Here is a 20,486-nt window from a genome sequence, read left to right as displayed (position 1 = left end):
GTATTTTTAATGAATTTACTATGATGCTACGAATCAGCCGGATGATATCTCTGAGAAATCATCCGCCTGGGTAGCCATCCGATCTAGTGCTAGGTGGCCGTTCGATCCAAGCAAAACAGCCCCACCTCACGTCTTCCTCCTCTGATCCCCTTTCACCAGACCAACGCAGCACCCGCTGTGGCATCGAGGCCGTCTACGCGCACAACAACGCATCTCCAAGAGCCGCCGCTGACTGCTGCATCACTAACATCGCTCCATTGCAGCGCCGGGGGGCGCTCCGGGAGCACCGACCTGCTGCATTGCGGCCATGGCCGTGGCAACACCAAGCACAAAAAATGCATCGACGCTGCATCAACGACATCTCCGATGAAGCTTCATTGCAGCCACGGCAGGGCTCCATTGCAGCTCCCATGAAGCTCCATTGCAACCGCGGCGGAGCTCCATTATAGCCGCGGCGGAGCTCCGATCACCCCGGAGGCACTCCATTGCAAGCCGATGGTGCTTTCAATGCAACTCTGACGAAGTTTCAACGCCCCCTGCGGCGCGCACGCGCCGTCGCCGGCGACGCTTCACTGCAGCGCTGACGCCGGCGCGGAGGTGGTCCATCGATGTTCCATCGCAGCACCCGACGCCACCGACGATGTTTCACTGCAGCCCGCACCGGCATGGCGGACTCCACCGCCCCACCGCTGGTTGGTGCTCCATCGCAGCGCGACGACGACGCGGCGACGGGTGGATGTTGCTACACGCAGCACGATGAAGACGGGGGTTGCTGCGACGCGGCACGATGCGACCGCGATGGTGGATGCTTCATTGTCTGCGGCACCGGCGGCCGCCGTTGCAGTCCCCCCGGGTGGGAGCTTCACCATGCAGCACGCGTTGATATGGATTTGGCCGGCGTTGCCTCTTCCTTTCAGTAGCAGGTGGAGGGGAAAAAGCAAAGGAAGAAGATGAGGAGACCAACGAGTGGACGAGAAGGCGCCAGGAAAGGATAAGCTGGGGGAGGAAAAGCGTGGACTGATGGGGCACGTGGCACGCGTAGCAGACGGCTTACGAGGACAGAAAATCATCCGGTTTATATTAAACGTTTTCCATTTACTATTCACATGGGTGCATGCGAACCATGTTCACCTTTATATTTTCGTTATTTATACTATGCTACCGAACTCCTAAGATTGATTCCAGTTGTGACGCCCACCCAATTTCCCTTTTCCGACTTTTTTTCTGAGACAAATTTCCCCTTTTCCGACTGATCCAAGAAGTCGGGGTGACGGCCGATATCTGGCTCGCGGAGAGAATCCCGGCCCAACCCCAACCCCAACCCCGATCCTCGCGGTCCACAGCCATCACAAGCCTCCACCGTCCGATCCGCCGCAGCCGCGACCGAGACGAAAGGCAGACGAAACCCTAACCCTAGGCGGCGACGCCGCGCGGACGAGCCGAGGCAGTCGACGCAGCCGCGGCGGCCTCCTCCGGCCAAGCGGACGACGGGCGGCGGCCTCTTCCTCCCCAGTAAGCCCTCCCCCTCCCCTCCCCCGCGCCCCTCACTTCTCCGTGGCTCGTACGTATCACGCGCTGCTGGTCTGATGAGCTGCTGGCGCTGTCGACCGAAACCAATCTCGTTTTAATTAGGAAAAAAATAGTGTTTGTAGCATAGGCCGTGATTGTTAGTCGTACTTGTTATGCTCGCCCGGCCATTCTGTAACCAGAGTGTTAACTGAATGAGGATGGCATTGCTGATTACATGCTAGTGAACATCTGAATGAGGATGGCATTGCTGATTAAACATGAATGTGTCCTTTAAGGTCGTACATTTTCTTACTTAAATGATGCGCAGTGTAGTTCCTGGATGTGAAAGTCACATTGGTTTTACTTTTATTTAGCAATGCCAATCTTCTTGCTCACATTTTTCTATGCACATAATTCTTCTCCCTTATCAGTGGCTAGTTTCATGTGATATATTTTAGCTAGGAGGAAAAATTTCAGTTCTTTCAACTGGTTAAGCCTGGGATACAGTTTGTGTGCTTGCCGTTAGTCATAGTTTAATGGTTATAAAACTCATTTTAGTACAATGAACTGATTAGTATAAAGCCCTGGACAAATTTCAGTTCTTACAAGCGATTATCTAATGCTGCTTTCTATTGTATTAATATATAATAATTGCTTGGTTTTTTCTTGTTTATTACCATTGGCCCCGACCATTTATTGTATATGGGGTGGTTGTAGCTGCTGATAAGCCTGAAACTAACTTAAATATTTTGATTTTAAGTGATTTAGAAGGATGATGACGCAAACCCTGCAAGGGATCCAGCAGCAGTATGCACCAAGTGGCTTTACTGTCCAGAAACCTCGCACACAGACTGCAGCGCAAGTTCTTCAGCTGGATAATATGGATTCAGATACTTCTCCAGTCCGTCTCGTGATCAAACATAGAATGTAAGTGCTGAAACCACCAATATCCACAGCAATGCGTATTCTAATACCAATGGTTACATTGTAGGTCCTTTTTTTCTAGCTGTGTTGACAATTGTGTCATTGTTCATATTCTTGTGGTATGCATTGTTGTGTACTTCTTGAGAATGATTGCAATGCCTTGGGTCTTTTTCTACATATATACTACAATTTTCAGTCACTGGAGAAACTTTATAAAATTTGGGCAACGTGAATTGTCAGTTGTGTCTTATTGTACTAGTGGACATCAGCCATAGACGTCCATGCAAAATATGTTGACATACTATGTATGACAATATCGTCTCTGTACTTTGTTGTTTGATTGAAACCCATGCATAGTAGATAATTCGGGGTGTTAGAGAGGTGAAAAAATAATGAAGTGGTTCTGTCTGTCTAAATAATTTATCATTGACATTTCCTGTTTTCACACTACATCTTGATCTCTTTATCTATCCAGTGCAAACTACCTGCAAAGAAGAGAGGAGTTCTACAACTTGGACACACGTTATCTTGTGGCAGTTTCAAAAAGTATTGACGAGCAGCTTTATAAGGATGCTGAATCAAAGGTTTGTGTTGTGTCCTGTTGCAAATACAATTCTTTCCTCTGTTTCACTATAATTGTCCCTGACCTCACTCGGTGCTTTGTTTGGGGTTCTTCTGCTTTCTTGTTACATCATCTTTAGATGCTATCTTTAATCATGCTCTGCTGAACTTGGAACTGTTTGTCAATTTTTAAGCTATTCTTGTAATTTTTTATGTTTTCCTTTCATGGTACTGGTACTGTTAGATGATGTGATGTACTCATGGAATTTGGTCGTTTAAATCATATTATTATAATTCTGAATGACTTGCTAACACCTACTTTTTCCTCTCAGATCCAATACATGGATTTTGAAACTTTAGAAGTTAGGGTAAATGCTCTTCTCAGTTGTGGATCATTTGGCAACAGTATATATGCTTGGGCTTCTTCAGCAGCTTTACCGACATCATACCCAGGACAGCTTGGGGTAGAAGCAACAGATTCAAGTATACAGCATGTGTTTTATCCTCAGGGTGAGTTAAGATGATCAGTTTCGATCTTGACCTCACAATACAACTTCAGAATTTTAACTTTGGGTTTATTTTAGCAGGATTTGCACCAACTAATCATCATGAAGTTGCACCAACTAATCATCATGAAGTTGCCACCGACTTTGCTCATTCTTCAGCTGATAACATTAAACGGAGTCCTGAAAGCTTAGCAAACACCACTGCTGCACCATGTATGTCATCACTACCAAAATATAGTTCCTGTCTTGCTGGAGATTTCAGTGGTGGAGCGCCTACTGGCCATACAGAAAACCATTTCCCAGGTCAGTTTTTACTTACCTTGACTTGAGTTATGTATGAAACTTAGCTTAAGCTATTTTGCATCTTAAACATTATGATCAAATTGTATCAGGTGATGCTCATCAAGTTGGTAGTCCACAACCATCGACATCTGGTAGTTCCAGTTCTGTGTCTGGGATGTGTGACCGAACCACAAATTTTACAAATAACAACAGATATTCCACTGGCCAAGTATCATCGTCTCTACAGTACAGAGAATGCAAGGAAATGTTATATACTTGGAGTCACCCAATAGAGCAATCAGATCAGTCAAATATTACAGCTGGAGGCCATGACTTGTACTCTGGTAATTGTGTCACTGTAAGAGAGGTAGTGGGGAGAGCTGAACAGACATCAAATAGCACTGTATCAAAGCCAAATTCACCTGCTTCAGATGAATCTTCTGGCAAGCATCATCCGGCAAAACGATTAAAGGTTAATTACCCCATTCCTGTCCATGCCGATGAAATAGAGTTTCCAAAGGAACAGCAGCCTGCTGCCAATGGGCCTCATGCATCTTCTGAAACAGTAAAGTCTGAAACCACAGTATTATCTATGAAGTCGCCATCTGGCTGTTCCTTGCAGGACAGCAATGCTAGCAATACCATGGAGAATTTTAGGTTGCAAGAGACTGCTGTGCAAGCTGAAGAAGGGTTGTGTTATGAAAATGGTGACATCGAGATGAAGGACTCTAAGCTTAGCCCAGTGGATCAAACATCACTAGTAGCCAGCCTAACTACAAGGAAGAAAAGAGGGGGCTCAATACTTTATCCTTTAACTGCTGAGGAGCTTAGAGATCACATGAGAAGTCTGGGCCAGCATATTTTTCCGGTGAGTTCAGAGCCTGTTGGATCTCATCGGTTTTCTATTACTGTAATATCAGTATATCATTTGATCCTTAGTTGTGCTAGAATATCTACAGATTATGCCACTTAGTAATATGCAAAATTACGTAGTTATGTAATTTCACTTGAGTCAGGCTCAAGAATAGTTTTTGTTTTATCATGTTAGCTGGATTGCCTGTATAGTACATAATATTTAGTTATTTTGAGCTATAGGTCATATTCGTTGTCTCAATTGTTTTTCCTTCTTTCAGAACAAGGTGATTACAGAAGAGGACCAGTCAGGCTTGCCTGACCAAAATACATGCAACTTATGTGGGATGGAGCGGCTTCTTTTTGAACCTCCTCCACGATTCTGTGCCCTGTGTTTTAAAGTAATAAATTCGACGGGATCCTATTATGTTCCTGTGGAAAATGGAAGTGATAAGACTTCAATATGTGCCAAATGTCACCACCATGTTAGTAATGCAAAAGCTAAATATGAAAGGAGATCCAATTATGCAGAAACAGATGCCGAGTCTGAATGGGTAATGTGCTTTTCTTACATCTCTCTACTTATTCTTAATCATATACAAATTCCTCATCTTTTGTTCAACTTGTGCCATTTCAGTGGGTTGCGTGTGATAAGTGCAAAGCGTGGCAGCATCAAATATGTGCCCTTTTTAACCCTAAGGTTATGGAGGAGGGGGTGGAGTATACATGTGCGAAATGTTTATTGAAGGAGAAGGATAGCGGAGATAAAAATTTGCTGGAGTCATCTGCTGTTCTAGGAGCATTAGAGTTACCAAGAACTAAACTGAGCGATCATATCGAGCAGAGACTTTCAGTGCGGCTTGAGCATGAGCGGCTGCAGAGGGCAAGGGCTTCAGGAAAAAGTGTTGAAGAGGTATTTGTGCTATATTTGTGATTATCCTGTGGGCTTCTACTACATACAAAATAACTCCCATATTATCAGCAATTCTTGACCATACAACTAACCATAGACCTATCACATTCCTGTTTTAATACTTTATTATTATTTTCCAGGAGCTACTTGCTCTTCTTGATCCATGTCGTTCGAACTTACACATTAGCTCTTTCATTGTAAATTTGCAATCTTCCTCTGTCGACTTAGTAATTATCTGTATATATAATTGGGTAATATTTGTTGCATTTCGGGATCTTCTTTTCTAAACTATGTCAAGTTGTGTGGTTGAGTTTATTGGATTCGAATAGAGATAATTTGATTCATGTCATATTATAATGAAATGAGTTCTGATTGCTGATGTTTCCTCAGTCTGTCTGTGTTGATCTTAATATTATTTGCCTGTCTCTAGGAATTGTTTTGCAGTCTGATGTTAACTATGGAGTAAACTTATTGCAACTTTCTTTTTGCACTCCAATATTTTAGGTACCTGAAGTTGAAGGTCTTACTGTTAGAGTGGTTTCTTCTGCTGCAAGAGTACTTCAAGTCCTACCACGTTTTCGGGATTTTTTTAAACAAGGAAACTACCCTGGTGAATTTCCGTACAAATCGAAGGTGATTGGGTGATACCTTATTTGACAAATTCTTTCGTCCTTATCCAAGTTAACAATAATTTCAGCTATTTAGTACATAATGAGGGCTAACTTTTGGTGCCTTTTGTTCTGTACAGGCCATTCTCTTGTTTCAAAAGAATGAAGGCGTGGATGTTTGTCTGTTTGCCATGTATGTACAAGAGTACGGTTCTGCTAGCCCCTCACCAAATCAAAGGCACGTTTATCTTGCATATATCGATTCGGTCAAGTACTTCAGGCCTGAAATCAAATCTGCAAGTGGCGAAGCTCTCCGTACCTTTGTGTACCATGAAATTTTGGTATGAGAAATGCGAATACTCATCTAATATTAACTTTCTTGATTTCATGTTGAGCTCAAATTCTTCCGATATGTTTTTCCTTTAGATTGGCTATTTGGATTACTGCAAGAAACAAGGGTTTGTAAGCTGCTCCATATGGGCTTGTCCATCTACAAAGCGTGATGATTATGTTTTGTATTGTCATCCCACGGCACAAAAAATGCCGAGGTCTGACAAACTTCGGAGCTGGTCAGTATTTATAACATGATAATTACGATTTAATCCTTATTATTTGTTTATGGTACTAAATTGGGCTTTCTCATGAATCTTCTTAGGTACCAGAACTTGATCAAGAAGGCTGTTAGGGAGGGTGTAGTTGTGGAGCGTAACACGCTGTACGATTTTTTTCTTCAGCCTACCAGTGAATGCAAGGCCGTTATTTCTGCAGCATGCTTGCCATATTGTGAGAATGATTTCTGGCCTGGGGAAGCAGAGAAACTCCTCGAGAAGAAAGACGACGACACCTCGCAGAAGAACGACATACAAGCAGGAAGGGCCCTACGGGTTGCCAAACGTGATGACAGGAAAGGGAACCCTGAGGATATCTTGTTAGTGCACAAAGTTAGTTTACTTTAATCTTGTTTAATCCCCCTTTCACTATAACGTCAGCACTGACACCATATTTTTCATTGTTGGTAGCTTGGAGAAAAGATGAGAACAATGAAAGAAGACTTTATTATGCTTTGTCTGCAGCAGTTTTGCAAGCATTGCCACCAACCTATTTTATCTGGTAAAAGTTGGATGTGTACTTGCTGCAAAAACTTCCATCTTTGTGACCAGTAAGTATTTCATCCGATCACTATTATTTTATCTTATACTTACGTAATCTGCTCTCCTAGGTTATGACCACATTAAAGCTTAGTAAAGCAGCAGCAGTGAGAATGCCTTTTCTTATGAAAAATCCAACTGCACAGACGTATTATCATCTAGCGCCCAGGCCCTCCAGTTTCTTTTTGAATTGATCATCTGTCATTCAAATTGCAAATTGGACTTAACATGACCCCTGTTTTTTAATTTCTCAGTTTTTGTTCCTTGATAAATTACCCATTCCATTGAGATAGGACCCATTACTGATGATGTTTTTGCCTGTTCTTCCTTGTAGATGCCATGCAGAGGAGCTAAGTGCCCCACAAAAGAACAGGCATCCAGCTGCAACAAAACAAAAGCATGCCTTTCAAAGAGTACTATTATAAACTCTGCTATAGTTTTAAGTTCATTTCATCAGTCAAATAAAGCAAGCAAAATATTCACGTTGCTATTATTAGGTAAATTTATGATGAAATTTGTACTTACCAGAGTAACTAATTGTTCTACAGATAGAGGAAGAACCTCTCCCAGAGACTGATGATGGAGATCCAACAATGGAAAGCAAGTATTTTGACAGCAGAACAGATTTCTTGAAGCATTGTCAAGACAATCAATACCAGTTTGATACACTCCGACGGGCAAAACACTCAACAATGATGATTCTTTATAATCTACATGATTCAGCTTGCTCTGCTTGTCACCGGGCAATGGATCAACGCTTTGCGTGGCGGTGCCTGGTTTGCGCAGGCTGCAAGTTTTGTGATTCATGCTATAAACAAGACGGCGAAAATTTGCACATACATAAACTCAAACAGGCGGACAATCAGCAACTACTGCCAAACTACACTCTGCAGGTATCCGTTTTAAGTCTCAGTTTTGTGTTGGACTGTTCTGTGCTGGACTTATTCTGCAGTGTTGTGGAAAAATAGTTACAGAATTATGAAAAAGTTTATTTCAACAAACAGTCAAATATTCAAATTCTTGTTAAACAAACGGGATTATCACAATCCACCGCAATCCCAAAGGGATGTTAAATTTCTAACTGGATAGTCTAGTTCTCTTTTGTTTTGTTCTCTTACCTAATTTATGGACGATTTCTGTGATTAGTTTTTTTGTATTGTTTGGAATATGATCCTTTTTTTGGTACGGTTCTGTGAATGTGATGATTTTCCTTATTTTGGATTCTTGTGTAGTTCTAAAATAAATTTCTTTAATTGTCTTTTGTTAGAATGATATTTTTTCCCCGCTGTTCCATACTAATGAACTTCATGTTTTCAAAGCAGGACTACCTTGAGAGCTTGGTGCATGCATCAAAATGCTTCCACGATCCGCATAATTGCAGTTTCAAACTGTGTGTTACAATGAAGAAGTTGTTCTACCATGGTGTACGATGTGCTATCCGGAACCAAGGAGGTTGCAGGAATTGTGTCTTCATGTGGAGACTTCTGCTCACTCACTCAAAACAGTGTGATCACGGGGACTGCTCAGTTCCCAGATGCAGGTAAATTCACGCTTCATCCACATTATACAGCTGCTGTCTCCAAATGCATAGTTGCATCACTCAATATATTATCTCTTTTCGTGGGGTTTCTGATGATTTTCTGTAATTCCATTTTCAGAGATCTGAAGGTATTCATGGGCAAGGCCAAAATGGTTACTGCTGGGTGCTGGACCCTGTGCCGTGGAATGCTAGCGGATCAGAAATTAACCCCCTAGGTTTTCTTGAGCAGAAGATTTGTTGATGAAAATGCAATAAGTTGTTGGCCGTCGCCCGTTAACTGGATTGCAAGTTGCAAAATAAATAAAGCGGCGACCTGGTGGCGGCGGCAGCAGCAGCGGAGTTATTTGTTTCGCCGATTTTCCTGAGACTTGTGGGAAGAAGGCGGAAGCTTACATAGACAGGCAGCCTGACAAATGTAGTGGTGTAGGTACAATATACCTGTATATGTTTCCTGCAGGCCATAGATGATGGATTGACAGGATATAGGATTATTTTGTTTCTTATTTATTTTATCCCCCTCCCTCCCTTTTGACCCCATTGAATCGAACAAGGCCGCAATTTTGCTCAGCCATGTTAACCCAGGTTCAGTTAATGTGTATATTAACTATCCTGTCATCATCTTTGATGCTTCTGAAGCTGTGCTTGCTGCTGTAGAATTCTGAAGATGACGGCATCGGGTGCTTGTGACAAAGTTATTATTTTGTTACTCTATAAGCTTCTTCTTTTCAAAAAGATGGTCCAGTCGTAGTATATGTAATCTACATCGGGTGCTGTAAATTCATTCAGAACATTTTGGCGTAACACGTGAAGGTTCATTCAGAACATTTTGGCGTAACACGTGAAGGTTCATTCAGAACATTTTGGCGTAACACGTGAAGGTATAGTCAGCATATGCAGCGAATGATGTTGCTGGGCAAGCAAAGAAACTGGCAACTTAATGTGAACACAAAAAACACAGTGCTGCAGCATGTAGGATAGGCAAACACTTTAACGAATTATAGACAAAAAAGATGAAGCATAGACAAACAAGATGAAGCACCAAACGTTTCAAGGCCTTAATTTACAGCACACAAATGATTACATGTACTCGGCCCTCGCCTTAGAGGGCCAAGTTCAGTCCCGGGAACGGAGTTGTGTCTGGTTTCATGACACAAACAAAAGTTGGCTCAGCATAGCAGTGTTATTTCTTCTTCTGTGGCCCTGTCATGATGCTGGCCGCCCTGTCGTAGCACAAGAAGAAACCATGGTTATTTAGGGTTTACGGTAGCACCAAACTGAATTTTAGAAAACCAAAGAGAAGCTTTCGTAAACTGGAAATTCAGTGTCGATCAGTATTTTCATCTAACTAAATCATAATAAATTTCCATAACACAGTTTCATGTTTGACCATTTGTCTCGAGCCTTGTGCTTATCCCTGGGTAATCACTAAAAGGGAGTCTGGTTCTTGACAATAACAGTCACAATGGCATTAGTTCTTTTAAAGAATGTTAGTTTTTTTGTTTACCCTCAGCTGACTGAGAAGCTTGGTGCATGACGAGTGTTTTTTCAAGATGAAACAAACACCGGGGGGGGGGGGGGGGGGGGGGGGGGGAGAAGGAAAAACTGAAGCAAGATGTTCACAGTTCACAAACTGAAGCCAGGTTCCCTCACTTGCAGAGAAAACAGAGGAATTATGAGGTTTATGGCCTGTGACTGGCTCAAACATATCTTGTGCTCACTGCTCAATCTACATGATACTTCTAACTTTGGTTCAGATAACCAAGGAAGGAAACTGTAATTTTGTACAGGTAGCATCTTCCGTTGCATCAAAAGCATAGAAACAACTACTCATGGCTATTTGACTGACAACATCAGCTTAAAATTTAGTTACATCTTACAGCAATGGAAGATGAGAGATGGAAACCGCGTGACGTTCGGCAGGAAGAAAAACAAGAACCCTCCACGCGTTCCTGACACTCCCTGGCAGCACTTCAATCCTTATCCGTTCCAACCCACGCGCTTATCACTCTACTCTCTTTCTCTCTAGCGACGTTGGACTGCAGGGCTCGCTCGAGTGCAGCTCTGGCGAGGTTGTGCCAAGCCGGCAGCCGGGGATGGTGGACGCGGTGAACATGTAGTCTGGCCTCCTCCCCCAGCCGCAGAGCATCTTCTTTCATCGTGGAGGCACGGCGAGTGCGGCAGAGGGCGAGGAGCACGTGCCCACGTGGGCTGCAGCGGATGCAGCTAGTGATCTGCTGGTCCGCCTGTGTACTTGACTTTCAGATCTGAAGCCAGGTAGAAGAAAGAGTCGGGGACATCTTTAGGATATTTTAATGCTCCTGCTGCTGCAGTACGTGTATTTTACCAATTGTAGTGTTTTGCTCATCATGTTGCAGCAGTTTTGTTTGGAGTAGCACAAGATTGATGTTGCTTACTCTAGTACTTTCTCTTTTCTTTTTTATTTCAATATTCGAAGTCAATGTTGTAGTTTTCAGATCATGACGCCACACCACTTCGTATTGCACATAACCGATCAATCTTCGGCGTCACAACGTCTTATTTCATGTTGCTGTAGTATGCTGGATTTGGTGGTGTACAATACGGTCACAAGCGTCAACACTAAACTTCACGTGAGGTTGTGCATACTTATCTATTACTCCCTCCGTCCCATAATGTAAGACGCTTTTGCAAGCTATGTTAGCTTGTAAAAGTGTCTTATATTATGGGACCGAGGGAGTATCATTTTTTAGTGTTTGTAAATGACGTTTAATGGGTACACCATGCCTTTGATATGTACGGGATAATTTTTTTGAAACAACACTAGCTAGTATACATCTATGGTTGGATTGGAGCAGAGCAAGACGCGGGAGGCAGGTCGGGTAGAGGTACAAGAGGAAGAGGTGAGAAAGATAGTGATGAAATTTTTGATGTTGGACATGATGCTTCTCCTTCTCAGGGCCAATATAGTCCCTTCTTCAGCCCCCAAGCACAAGCACAAAAGGGCTCAACAAAATAGCAAGTCTCATGCGGTCCCTTGACTTGACGACGTCTCTTGTGGGTTGTGTTCCCAACACACAAAGCAAATTGGTGTGTTGCGCGAGTGCACTAGATTTACGAAGCGTTTGATTAATACAAAAAAGATTTTTTTTTCTGATTCTAGATTAACCTATTAAGAGAGTATACCGAAGATCTGTCGATGGTTTGAGTAGTATAGCTTGGAGATGCAATTGCCATCTAATCTACTAATATTACCCTACCATATAGTGTAGCCTGCCAATGGCACACCAATTAATGGCACAAACCACGAAGCTTGATATCGTTTTCTTAAAGAAGCAGATCCAGGGAGCTTAGGATCGACCAAGCATCATCAACCTAGCATGTCCGTTGGTTAGTCTGTAGTGACATGCACATTTGATCTTTCCACCGTGAATTGCATGTTTCGCTGTTGGCTAACCACCGGCTCCTCTTCTGGGCCACAAAATCGGCTGGTTTCGGACCGGCGCGTGTTGCTACCTGGTTGCAAGCCTGCAACGTCTCTCATGCCCAACCAGTATGTGACTACGTATACACCATCACCTGTGAATTGTTACTGATTACGAGTACTAGTTAATACTCCCTCCGTTCAACATTACCTATCATGGTTTTAGTTCAAAACCAGAATAGGTAATATGAAACGGAGGGAGTATAAAACAGTAACCCTCTCGAATTGAAGGGATCATTAATTAGCCACCGGCTGACGAGGCTCCACCTGGATGATTAGCAGCTGTTGATACTTGCCAACTTGCCCGAGTTCGAGTGCCAGTTGCTCACATTCTGAGTTGTGTCGTATGAATCTTAAAAAATGCCTGTGGGCTGTGTAACCCTCAACCCTAATTAGTTAGGCATGTTAATTAGTCCTCTAGTCAACACTATAACCACATGCATTTCAGTCCCAAATTATAGTCAAACAGTGTCTTGAACTGGAAGGATCATTAGTCAGCTGAAGGTAATTACTCCTCTAATCAAACTTTGTATTTAGCTAGGGCCATTTCAGTCCCAAATTATACTCAAATCAATGCCCAGAATTAGAAGAATCCTTAATTAGCCTATGGTAATTATATTTATACCCCACAAAAAAATTATACTCTAATAAAAAATTGTAACTAGGGGCATTTCAGTCTAAACTATACTCAAACCACCGTCAAAAAGGGATGCATGGGAGTAACACATATCATCATTCACATGGTGACTTAGCAGGTGAAAACCACCGTTCAGTGCAAATCTGAAACTTTCCCACATAACCACCGGATCTCAAATGGATAGATTAGGTAAGAGGTGGGATACATTTTATAATCTGGACGTAGAACTGAACCTTCTACCACCTTCCGTAGTTCCGTTGGACATAATCACCGTAGAGCTCACCGGAGATCCAGCGCCTGTGACGGCGGGCTCAAGAGAGTATCGGCAACAGGATCTTGTTCATCCCACCCCATGAGAAAACTCCAGATTTCCTCCCCCAAGATGTAGCCCAACGTCTTTGGCGTCTCTGCCATGACACCTGAAGCGGAGACCAGAGCATCACCGGGTGGTATGTAGTACATGTCTCCATTTAAACCAACAACCAGTTCACCAGGGACCGGATCAACATCCCATAGCGGAGTACCTTTGGCAAATGCATCCCACCGGAGCCTACAAAACAGTAAATACATGTAAGAATTAATGCAAGCAGCGACAATCTATTTTCGGTAATCGTGGTTGATGCTCGCTCCACTCATCCATGGCGACCGACCACGGTAGGAGGCACCGCCGCTGAAAAGGCCATGGGAACAACCAGGCGTCCGGCCCAAGCTGCATGTTGCAGGAAGGCCTCACCTCCGCCGTCCGCCCGGTGGCCGGTGGTTGCCTCACAGGAGGTTAATGCTTGGATCCGACCACTCATCGATGAGTAGTAACAATCCATAGAGCGGAGATATTTCGTGGGGGTACAAAACAGAGAGATGAGGAGATAACCGTTTGCATGGTGGAGATCGACGTACGTCGTGTGGTGAGCCATGAGGCCGCCGCTGCGGGAGAGGAGGAGCTCGAGGTTGCGGGGGGCAGGTTGCCGGCCGACACACACAGGGCAAATGAAGAGAGGGAGGAGGGCAGGAGGCAGTATGGTCGTATGGATACTAAGTACAGTACATAACATAACATGGTACACGCTGGAGCGCGCCATTTCGCCTACTCGATCGCCGCTGTTCGTTTAGACCAAGAGATCAATTATTGACGTGAGCATTATGGGGTGCAAGTTAGGATGAGAATACGTATGCTACTAGAGAATAATTTGGCTGTTGGGAACGAACAAGCTGTTTGTACCTTTTCCCCCTTTCATTCAACGGAGACCGTAGGGCTCAATCCATTGATTACGTGGGTTTGTGAGAAGAAGGGATCAGATCTCGGTAGGATGGTGCTAGCGTGTTTCAGTACTATACTTTGCTAGTGGAGGAGGTCAACTTCTTGCCATCTCCACAAGCACAAGCGATGCATGTGATAAAGTTTGTATTCTTTCTCTAAAAAAAGAGCCCCGCCTTAGAATGGTCTTCGGTTTCTCAAATAACAAAAACCCCAACGGCTGCCGGTAGCAACCCGGCCATGTCGAGAAAGGATTGGGATGATGCGTAGAACCTTCCCACCATGGTAACAAAACATATATGAGATCTCGCAAAAAAAAATAACATAAGCTTTTTTGATAAAAAATATATATGAGTGCCAGGTCAAATGAATTTCTTATTGTCAAGTCGTTTGCAATTTGTAGCAAACGTGGTTCAGTCAGCATGAAGTGGCCACGGCTAAGCAAACAAGTAGTAGAATCTAGCTGGCCCCGACGTTGCATTGAACTGCGTGGCGGCGCTACTGTACAACATCACCGATTGAGCAGCGTCACACCGGCGTCGGGTGCTACGATGGAGCACCGATGCAACCCTGTCATGTGGTGTTGCAGTGAAACATCGCCGGCGGTGTCCAGCGCTGCGATGGAACGCCGCCGCGCCGGTGTCTTTGCTGTAGTGAAGCGTCGTCGGCAGCTACCCGTGCTCTGACGCAACGCTCACCGGCGGCTCCGCTGCATTGAAGCATTGTCGGCGGCTACCCGTGCTCCGACACGGCGCTCGCCAGCGATTCTATCGCGAGCGAGCAGCCATGCATGGCTGTGACGGTGTTACATTACAACACATTCTCTGTTGAAAGGTCTATCGCGAGAGAGCGGCCACGCGTGGCTCAGATGGCACGTGCATCCTGTCGCTGAGATGCGACCAATCGGATGGCTCTGCAGGTGTCTCAATTCTGTATCAAATTAACCGGTTGATTTGTAGCAGCCGCCTTTTTTAACTGTACATTACAAATCCTACTAGTACTACTATGATTAGGAGTTTAGGACACGCCTGGCTCTACCTTAACTAACTCAAGTAGTACAACTCAAACACGTTGTAGACACTACGTAGCTAACACCCAGTACTACTCAAACACGTAGACACTAGCTAGGAATCTAACCCTAAAAGCATCTCCAACAGCTGCGCTAAGCGCCGCGCGTAAAAAATCTGTTTGCCGCGCACGCTTCGGCTGGTTTAGCGCGTTCGCCTGTGCTGGCTCCAGCAGCCGCGCTATAATGCAGCGCGTGCGCCGCTCCAGCAGAGCGCAAAAATACAGCGCGCGCGCCGCAGAAACCACATATACATGTATTATGAGCAAAAATGATCAAACAAACAAAATAAATCAACAATAAATAGTTCAATTTCGTTATCATTACAACTCAAACAAATAGTTTATCGTTCAGTACAACAAATGCAATAAACACAACAAATAGTTCATGAACAATACAATGTCGAATACAGATATCATCATGCTCTTTGTCGTCCATGCCATGCCCACCACTCTTCAATCAAATCATTCTGAAGTTCATTGTGCGTTGCGGGACGCCGAATGGCATGATAGGAGGCAATAAAACGGGCTACCCTTTCAGCCCTCTGTCGCACTCGCACGGGATATCCCAAGAGCTCATACTGTGAGTAGTCTAAATCTTGGCCACGCTCATTCTCGATGATCATGTTGTGCATGATCACACAAGCGTGCATGATGTACCAAAGCATTTTTTGATCCCAAAATCTAGCCGGTCCTCTCACAATAGCAAATTGGGCTTGCAAAATCCCAAATGCTCTCTCCACATCTTTTCTAGCCGCCGCATGAGCATTGTGGAAATCAAGATTTTTCTTACCTTCCGGCTTTTTCAACGGCTTCACGAAGGTTTGCCACTTTGGATAGATGCCATCCGCTAGATAATAGCCATAGTTGTACGTACGGCCATTTGCTACAAACTGCACCGGTGGCAACTCACCGTTTGCAATCTTATTTATCAGTGGTGACCGGTTGACAACATTGATGTCATTCAAAGATCCAGGCATTCCAAAGAATGTATGCCAAATCCAAGTCTCCTGATCGGCCACCGCTTCAAGGATTATAGTGGAACCCTTTTTTTGGCTGTGGAATTGCCCATGCCATGCCTTTGGACAATTCTTTCAACTCCAATGCATGCAATCTATTGAGCCAATCATGCCAGGAAAACCGTGAGCTTTGTTCATCGCCAATAGCCTTGCGACGTCTTCAGCATTGGGAGATCTCAAATACTCCTCGCCAAACACTTGCACAATTCCCACTGCAAAGCGCTTGACACACATGATGGCTTGGCTCTCACCCATAGCCAAGTGATCATCAACAAGATCAGCCGGTATACCGTATGCCAACATACGCAAAGCGGCTGTCACCTTCTGAAAGGTGCTATGCCCGAGCTCTCCGGCGGCATTCCTCCTTTGCTGAAAAAAACGGTCATGGTTCGCTAGTTTCTCTGCAATGCGCCTGAACAACTCGGTGCTCATCCTAAACCGGCGACGAAAATACGACTCGGGATATATGGGATTCTCCGCAAAATAATGCCTGATCAATCTGTTGTGGGCATCGATCCTATCCCTTCAAATTTTCTGCCGACCCATAACCGAACCACCGTGCTTCGGTTTTTTTTATATATGCATAGCTAGGATCATTGCAAGATCCTCCTCTTCCATATCAAATTCTTCTTCGGAAGAATCATTCGACGAACTCATCTACAATGTTCAATACTATACTATAAAAACTACAATTCAAAACATGCATCAAATTCATGAAGTTTGAGCAATACATACCTTGTAGGCATTTTGTCAAACACCTTGCGGGCGCGGCGAGGCAGCGAGCGCTCGGGCGCTGTTCCTCGGACGACGGAGGCGCGCGAGCGCCGGCGAGACTAGGAGGGGATGGGGCGGAAGCGCGGGCGCGCGGGGATAGGCCGGGGAAGCCTGAACGGTCGCCGGGGGGCGCGGACGGCGGCGGCGGCGCGGCCGGACGGGGGGTGGAAGTGGGAGAGGAAGTGCGGGCGCGAGCGCTGGAGTATACAGCGCGCTGCAGCGGGCGCCCGAAATACACCGCGCGTCTAAGTGTTTTCGACCGCGCGCCCGACCCGTTATAGCGCGCGCGCCGTTTTTGCGCGCCCGCTGGAGCGACCCGCCGTGTTGCGCGCGCGCTAAAACGGCCTAATTTACGGCGCGGCGCTAGTTTAGCACGGCTGTTGGAGATGCTCTAACAAGACACGGGGCGCCCAAACCGAGTCTAACTCAAATACCAACTCGCGACGTAGCCAACCTGGATCTCTCGCCGTTTTAGATAAGATCGAGCCATCATGGGCAGCCATCGATCGGGGCATCATCGGAAGCCACCACAGCCCAGAGCAATTAAGCGCACAAGGAATCGATGGCGGCGCACGAGCAGGAGAACCAGCAGGGTGATGATGCCTCGGCACAGAGATCGCCTTTGCCACACAAAGTCGTCACGGAAATCCTTGCCTACCTGCCGGCCAAGTCCGCGGGGCGCTTCCGCTGCGTCTCACGTTCATGGCAGGCCACGCTCTTGTCGGCGTGCTTCCTCGAGCTTCACCTCCGGCGGGCAAACTACCAGTCAGCCGCCGGCCGGCCAAAGCTCTTCTTCAGTCCTACGGAGGAGCCCTCGGACGACTACTTCTTTTATGCATGGCAGCCCGGCGGCGCGACGACGAAGCTGATGCGTAACGACTTGCTGCGTCCCGCCCTCCTCACCAAGCCGCTGCACGGCCTCGTCCTCCTCCGCTGCGCCCGGAGTGGCGGCTATTACGTCTGCAACCCGTCCACCGGCGCGGTGCTTCCTCTCCCCGACACTCGAGTGCCGTCCAAGAAGACTTTCCGGCATCCACTCCCGTACTACATGGATGTGGTTTACGGCCTTGGTTACTGCTCGGACACCCACCGGTACAAGGCAGTCCGTATCTTCAGCAAAGAAGAGGTTAATTCCGTTGATGCCCCGTGTTGCGACGTCTTCGTTCTCGGCGGTGACACGCCGGCGTACTGGCGGCCTGCCACCTCCAAGCCTCCGATGTGCGTTGTCACGGAGGCGAACCCGGCCGTGTTCTTGAACGGCCACCTGCACTTCCTCTGCCGCTACGATGGTGGCATCCTCACTTTCAACGTCAGGGACGAGACCTTTGGTTCCCTGCCATTGCCCCCATGCCCTCCGGGGCAGGATCCTCTCAGTCTCAGGACGACGGAGCTCGATGGGTGCCTATGCGTCTTCAGCGGCGGCGACCCGTGCCATGTATGGCTGCTGCGTGATTACAAGGCCCGACGGTGGGAGCAGCTTTGTTGCATCGACCGGGCGGCTTGGCCGGAGCCACAGCGGTCGCAGCTGCAGTCGAGGTGGATAGCTCCTCTCTGTTTGTCTAATGGTGCCAATGGATTGGAGAAGAAGATCATGTTTGGCACGGGCACTTGCAAGGTGTTCGCGGTAGACCTTAATGGTGGAGGCGTACCAGAGATTCTTTTCCGGCCAGATGAGGCCATCGCCGGCAGTTTCCATGACACGTATGACTACCCGGCGCTCGGCCTGTTCGAGGAGAGTCTTGTGCCTGTGGGCCGCGACGTTGAGGAGATGGTCTCCTCTTCACCGGTGATGGAAGCTTGGTTCCACGTCCTCAAGTGGTTGCCAGCATGGTCCGTCTCGAGACTCAGCCTCGTGAGCAGGGCATGGCGCGCCATGATCACCACCAACTCTTTCATCCTATCGCACGCCGCCGTCCACGCAACACGCCCGCGGATCAAGTTTGTCCTCAACCCCTTGGTGGGTTCATTCAGTGACCTGGATGAGCACATGAACAACACCTTCTTATATGGCCTACCATTGGATAATCTTGTCCAATGTTCTCAGCCATGCCATGGCCTAAACTTAGGGAGGTGGAGCTTTGGTGACTACCTATACAACCCTACCTTGGGCCTTAGTGAGAGAATACAACAAGTCAAGAGAGACGCAGTCTTGTTGGGTAGCTCAATCGTGTTGGGGTACGACTCCTAGGTGGAGGACCATGTCATAGTATCTCTTGCATACGAGGAGAAGAACATGGCAACACGAGAGTACAAATTGAGGTGTGACGCGCGTTGGCTGCGGACAGATGATGACTGGTGTCCGCATGATCCTCCGCTCCGCCAGCCTACGTGAATGGCAAGATTTATTGGGTGGTTGAACCTATGCTTGGGCCGGAATCTGCGGTGTGCGAGCTCTTGGCATTCGACGTCATAAACGGAGAGTTCAAGGTCATGCATGGTCCTTCGTGGAGCAGCCATGGCGGCGGCCGTACGTCCATCCTCGAGCTCTATGGTGCTATCTCCATGGCATGGTTCGACAAGGACAAGAATGCCATTGACGTATGGAGGATCAAGGACATAATGGACGGGGCTTGGTGCGTGGCGTGTCGTATCGAACTTGATAAGTTCTCACCGCAATACTCATCGAGGGAAGTCATGTTGATGTGTGCTGACACAATTGATGGACGGATTTTGCTCAACACGGGGAGGTCATTGGGCTACTATGATCCCAAGACGGCGGCGCTTGAAACCATCTACACTGTTGGTAAGCCACAAGGTTACAGGGGGTTCTCTGCCACAACTGTCCAGGACAGTCTAGTTCGCCCTTTTATGAAGTGGTGGTGGTGAACCATATATAAACTAATTACCTACCCACCTCATTGTGCTCTTTGCTTACTACTGTTAGATTTTTTTCATTAAAAAGACAATATTGCTGTTAGAATTTTCTCTCTCGATAATTTACTCTGATTAATTTTCAATGAGATGATATTACGATTGTCAGTACAAGTTTTGTCACCGAGAATATATGGATCGGAGACACATAACGCTGAAGCACTTGTAGGCCAAGGAGCACATTTCCTATGAGATCACATAAAAATGATGAACTTCCAAAAAGATGGAGTCGGCATATTCAAAGGGTAGTGTTAGACGCCGGTTGGCCGGCCCGGTCCTGTTTTCCACCCTAGTCGTCTGATGTGTGTTGTCCTTCCTCATCACAAACGAAAAAATAGAGAGGCACAAAAGCCCATGTGACTACCCGTCCCCGCAGTTTCCCATATAACAACGCAGTCAACGAGTTGACCAAGAAATGCCCAGCCGATGTCTGTCTACCGCGTACGTACATCACGCGTCGACCCGCTGATGTACCGGGTGGTCACCTCCCGCCCGCTGCTGACGGCCAGAGCAGATGGATCGAGCTCGTTGACGTGCACCTGGACGCGACGGGGGCATCGTG

At 46.2% G+C, this 20,486-nt stretch overlaps 2 protein-coding genes and 1 pseudogene across 2 annotated transcripts; 2 read left to right on the top strand and 1 right to left on the bottom strand.

Annotated features, from left to right (window-relative positions):
* Window positions 1-1,192: 1,192 nt before the first annotated feature.
* On the top strand, window positions 1,193-9,453 carry LOC125535214 (putative histone acetyltransferase HAC-like 3). The gene is given in 18 exon segments (XM_048698260.2): window positions 1,193-1,512; window positions 2,270-2,436; window positions 2,909-3,017; window positions 3,327-3,504; window positions 3,582-3,803; window positions 3,893-4,650; window positions 4,916-5,188; window positions 5,272-5,547; window positions 6,052-6,180; window positions 6,296-6,496; window positions 6,582-6,724; window positions 6,811-7,096; window positions 7,175-7,314; window positions 7,638-7,716; window positions 7,852-8,196; window positions 8,626-8,843; window positions 8,962-9,010; window positions 9,012-9,453. Coding segments are annotated over 17 exon segments (3,585 nt in total). The 5' UTR covers window positions 1,193-1,512; window positions 2,270-2,281; the 3' UTR covers window positions 9,036-9,453.
* A 3,566-nt stretch (window positions 9,454-13,019) lies between these two features.
* Window positions 13,020-14,069, bottom strand: LOC125540711 (uncharacterized). Its single transcript, XM_087539427.1, has 2 exons — window positions 13,793-14,069; window positions 13,020-13,490 (listed from the first exon to the last, which is right to left on the bottom strand). The coding sequence occupies exons 1-2, from the start codon at window positions 14,017-14,019 to the stop codon at window positions 13,220-13,222; spliced, it is 498 nt and encodes a 165-aa protein (XP_087395553.1). The 5' UTR covers window positions 14,020-14,069; the 3' UTR covers window positions 13,020-13,219.
* Window positions 14,070-17,577: 3,508 nt separating this feature from the next.
* LOC147983067 (uncharacterized) lies at window positions 17,578-19,980 on the top strand (annotated as a pseudogene).
* The last annotated feature ends 506 nt before the right edge of the window (window positions 19,981-20,486 follow it).

Source organism: Triticum urartu, chromosome 2A (assembly GCF_056163025.1).
Source record: "Triticum urartu cultivar PI428250 chromosome 2A, HENAU_Tu73, whole genome shotgun sequence".
NCBI classification, from domain to species: domain Eukaryota; kingdom Viridiplantae; phylum Streptophyta; class Magnoliopsida; order Poales; family Poaceae; genus Triticum; species Triticum urartu.
Note: the sequence above shows the minus strand (reverse complement) of the source record. Positions and strands in the feature narration are given on the sequence as shown.

What these genes read in the sequence shown, in the direction of transcription:
- LOC125540711 (XM_087539427.1), bottom strand. Translation starts at nt 14,019, where the DNA reads ATGGCGCGCTCCAGCGTGTACCATGTTATGTTATGTACTGTACTTAGT. An exon ending in GGTTATCTCCTCATCTCTCT is followed by an intron (nt 13,491 to 13,792) that starts GTTTTGTACCCC and finishes ACTGTTTTGTAG; the next exon opens with GCTCCGGTGGGATGCATTTG.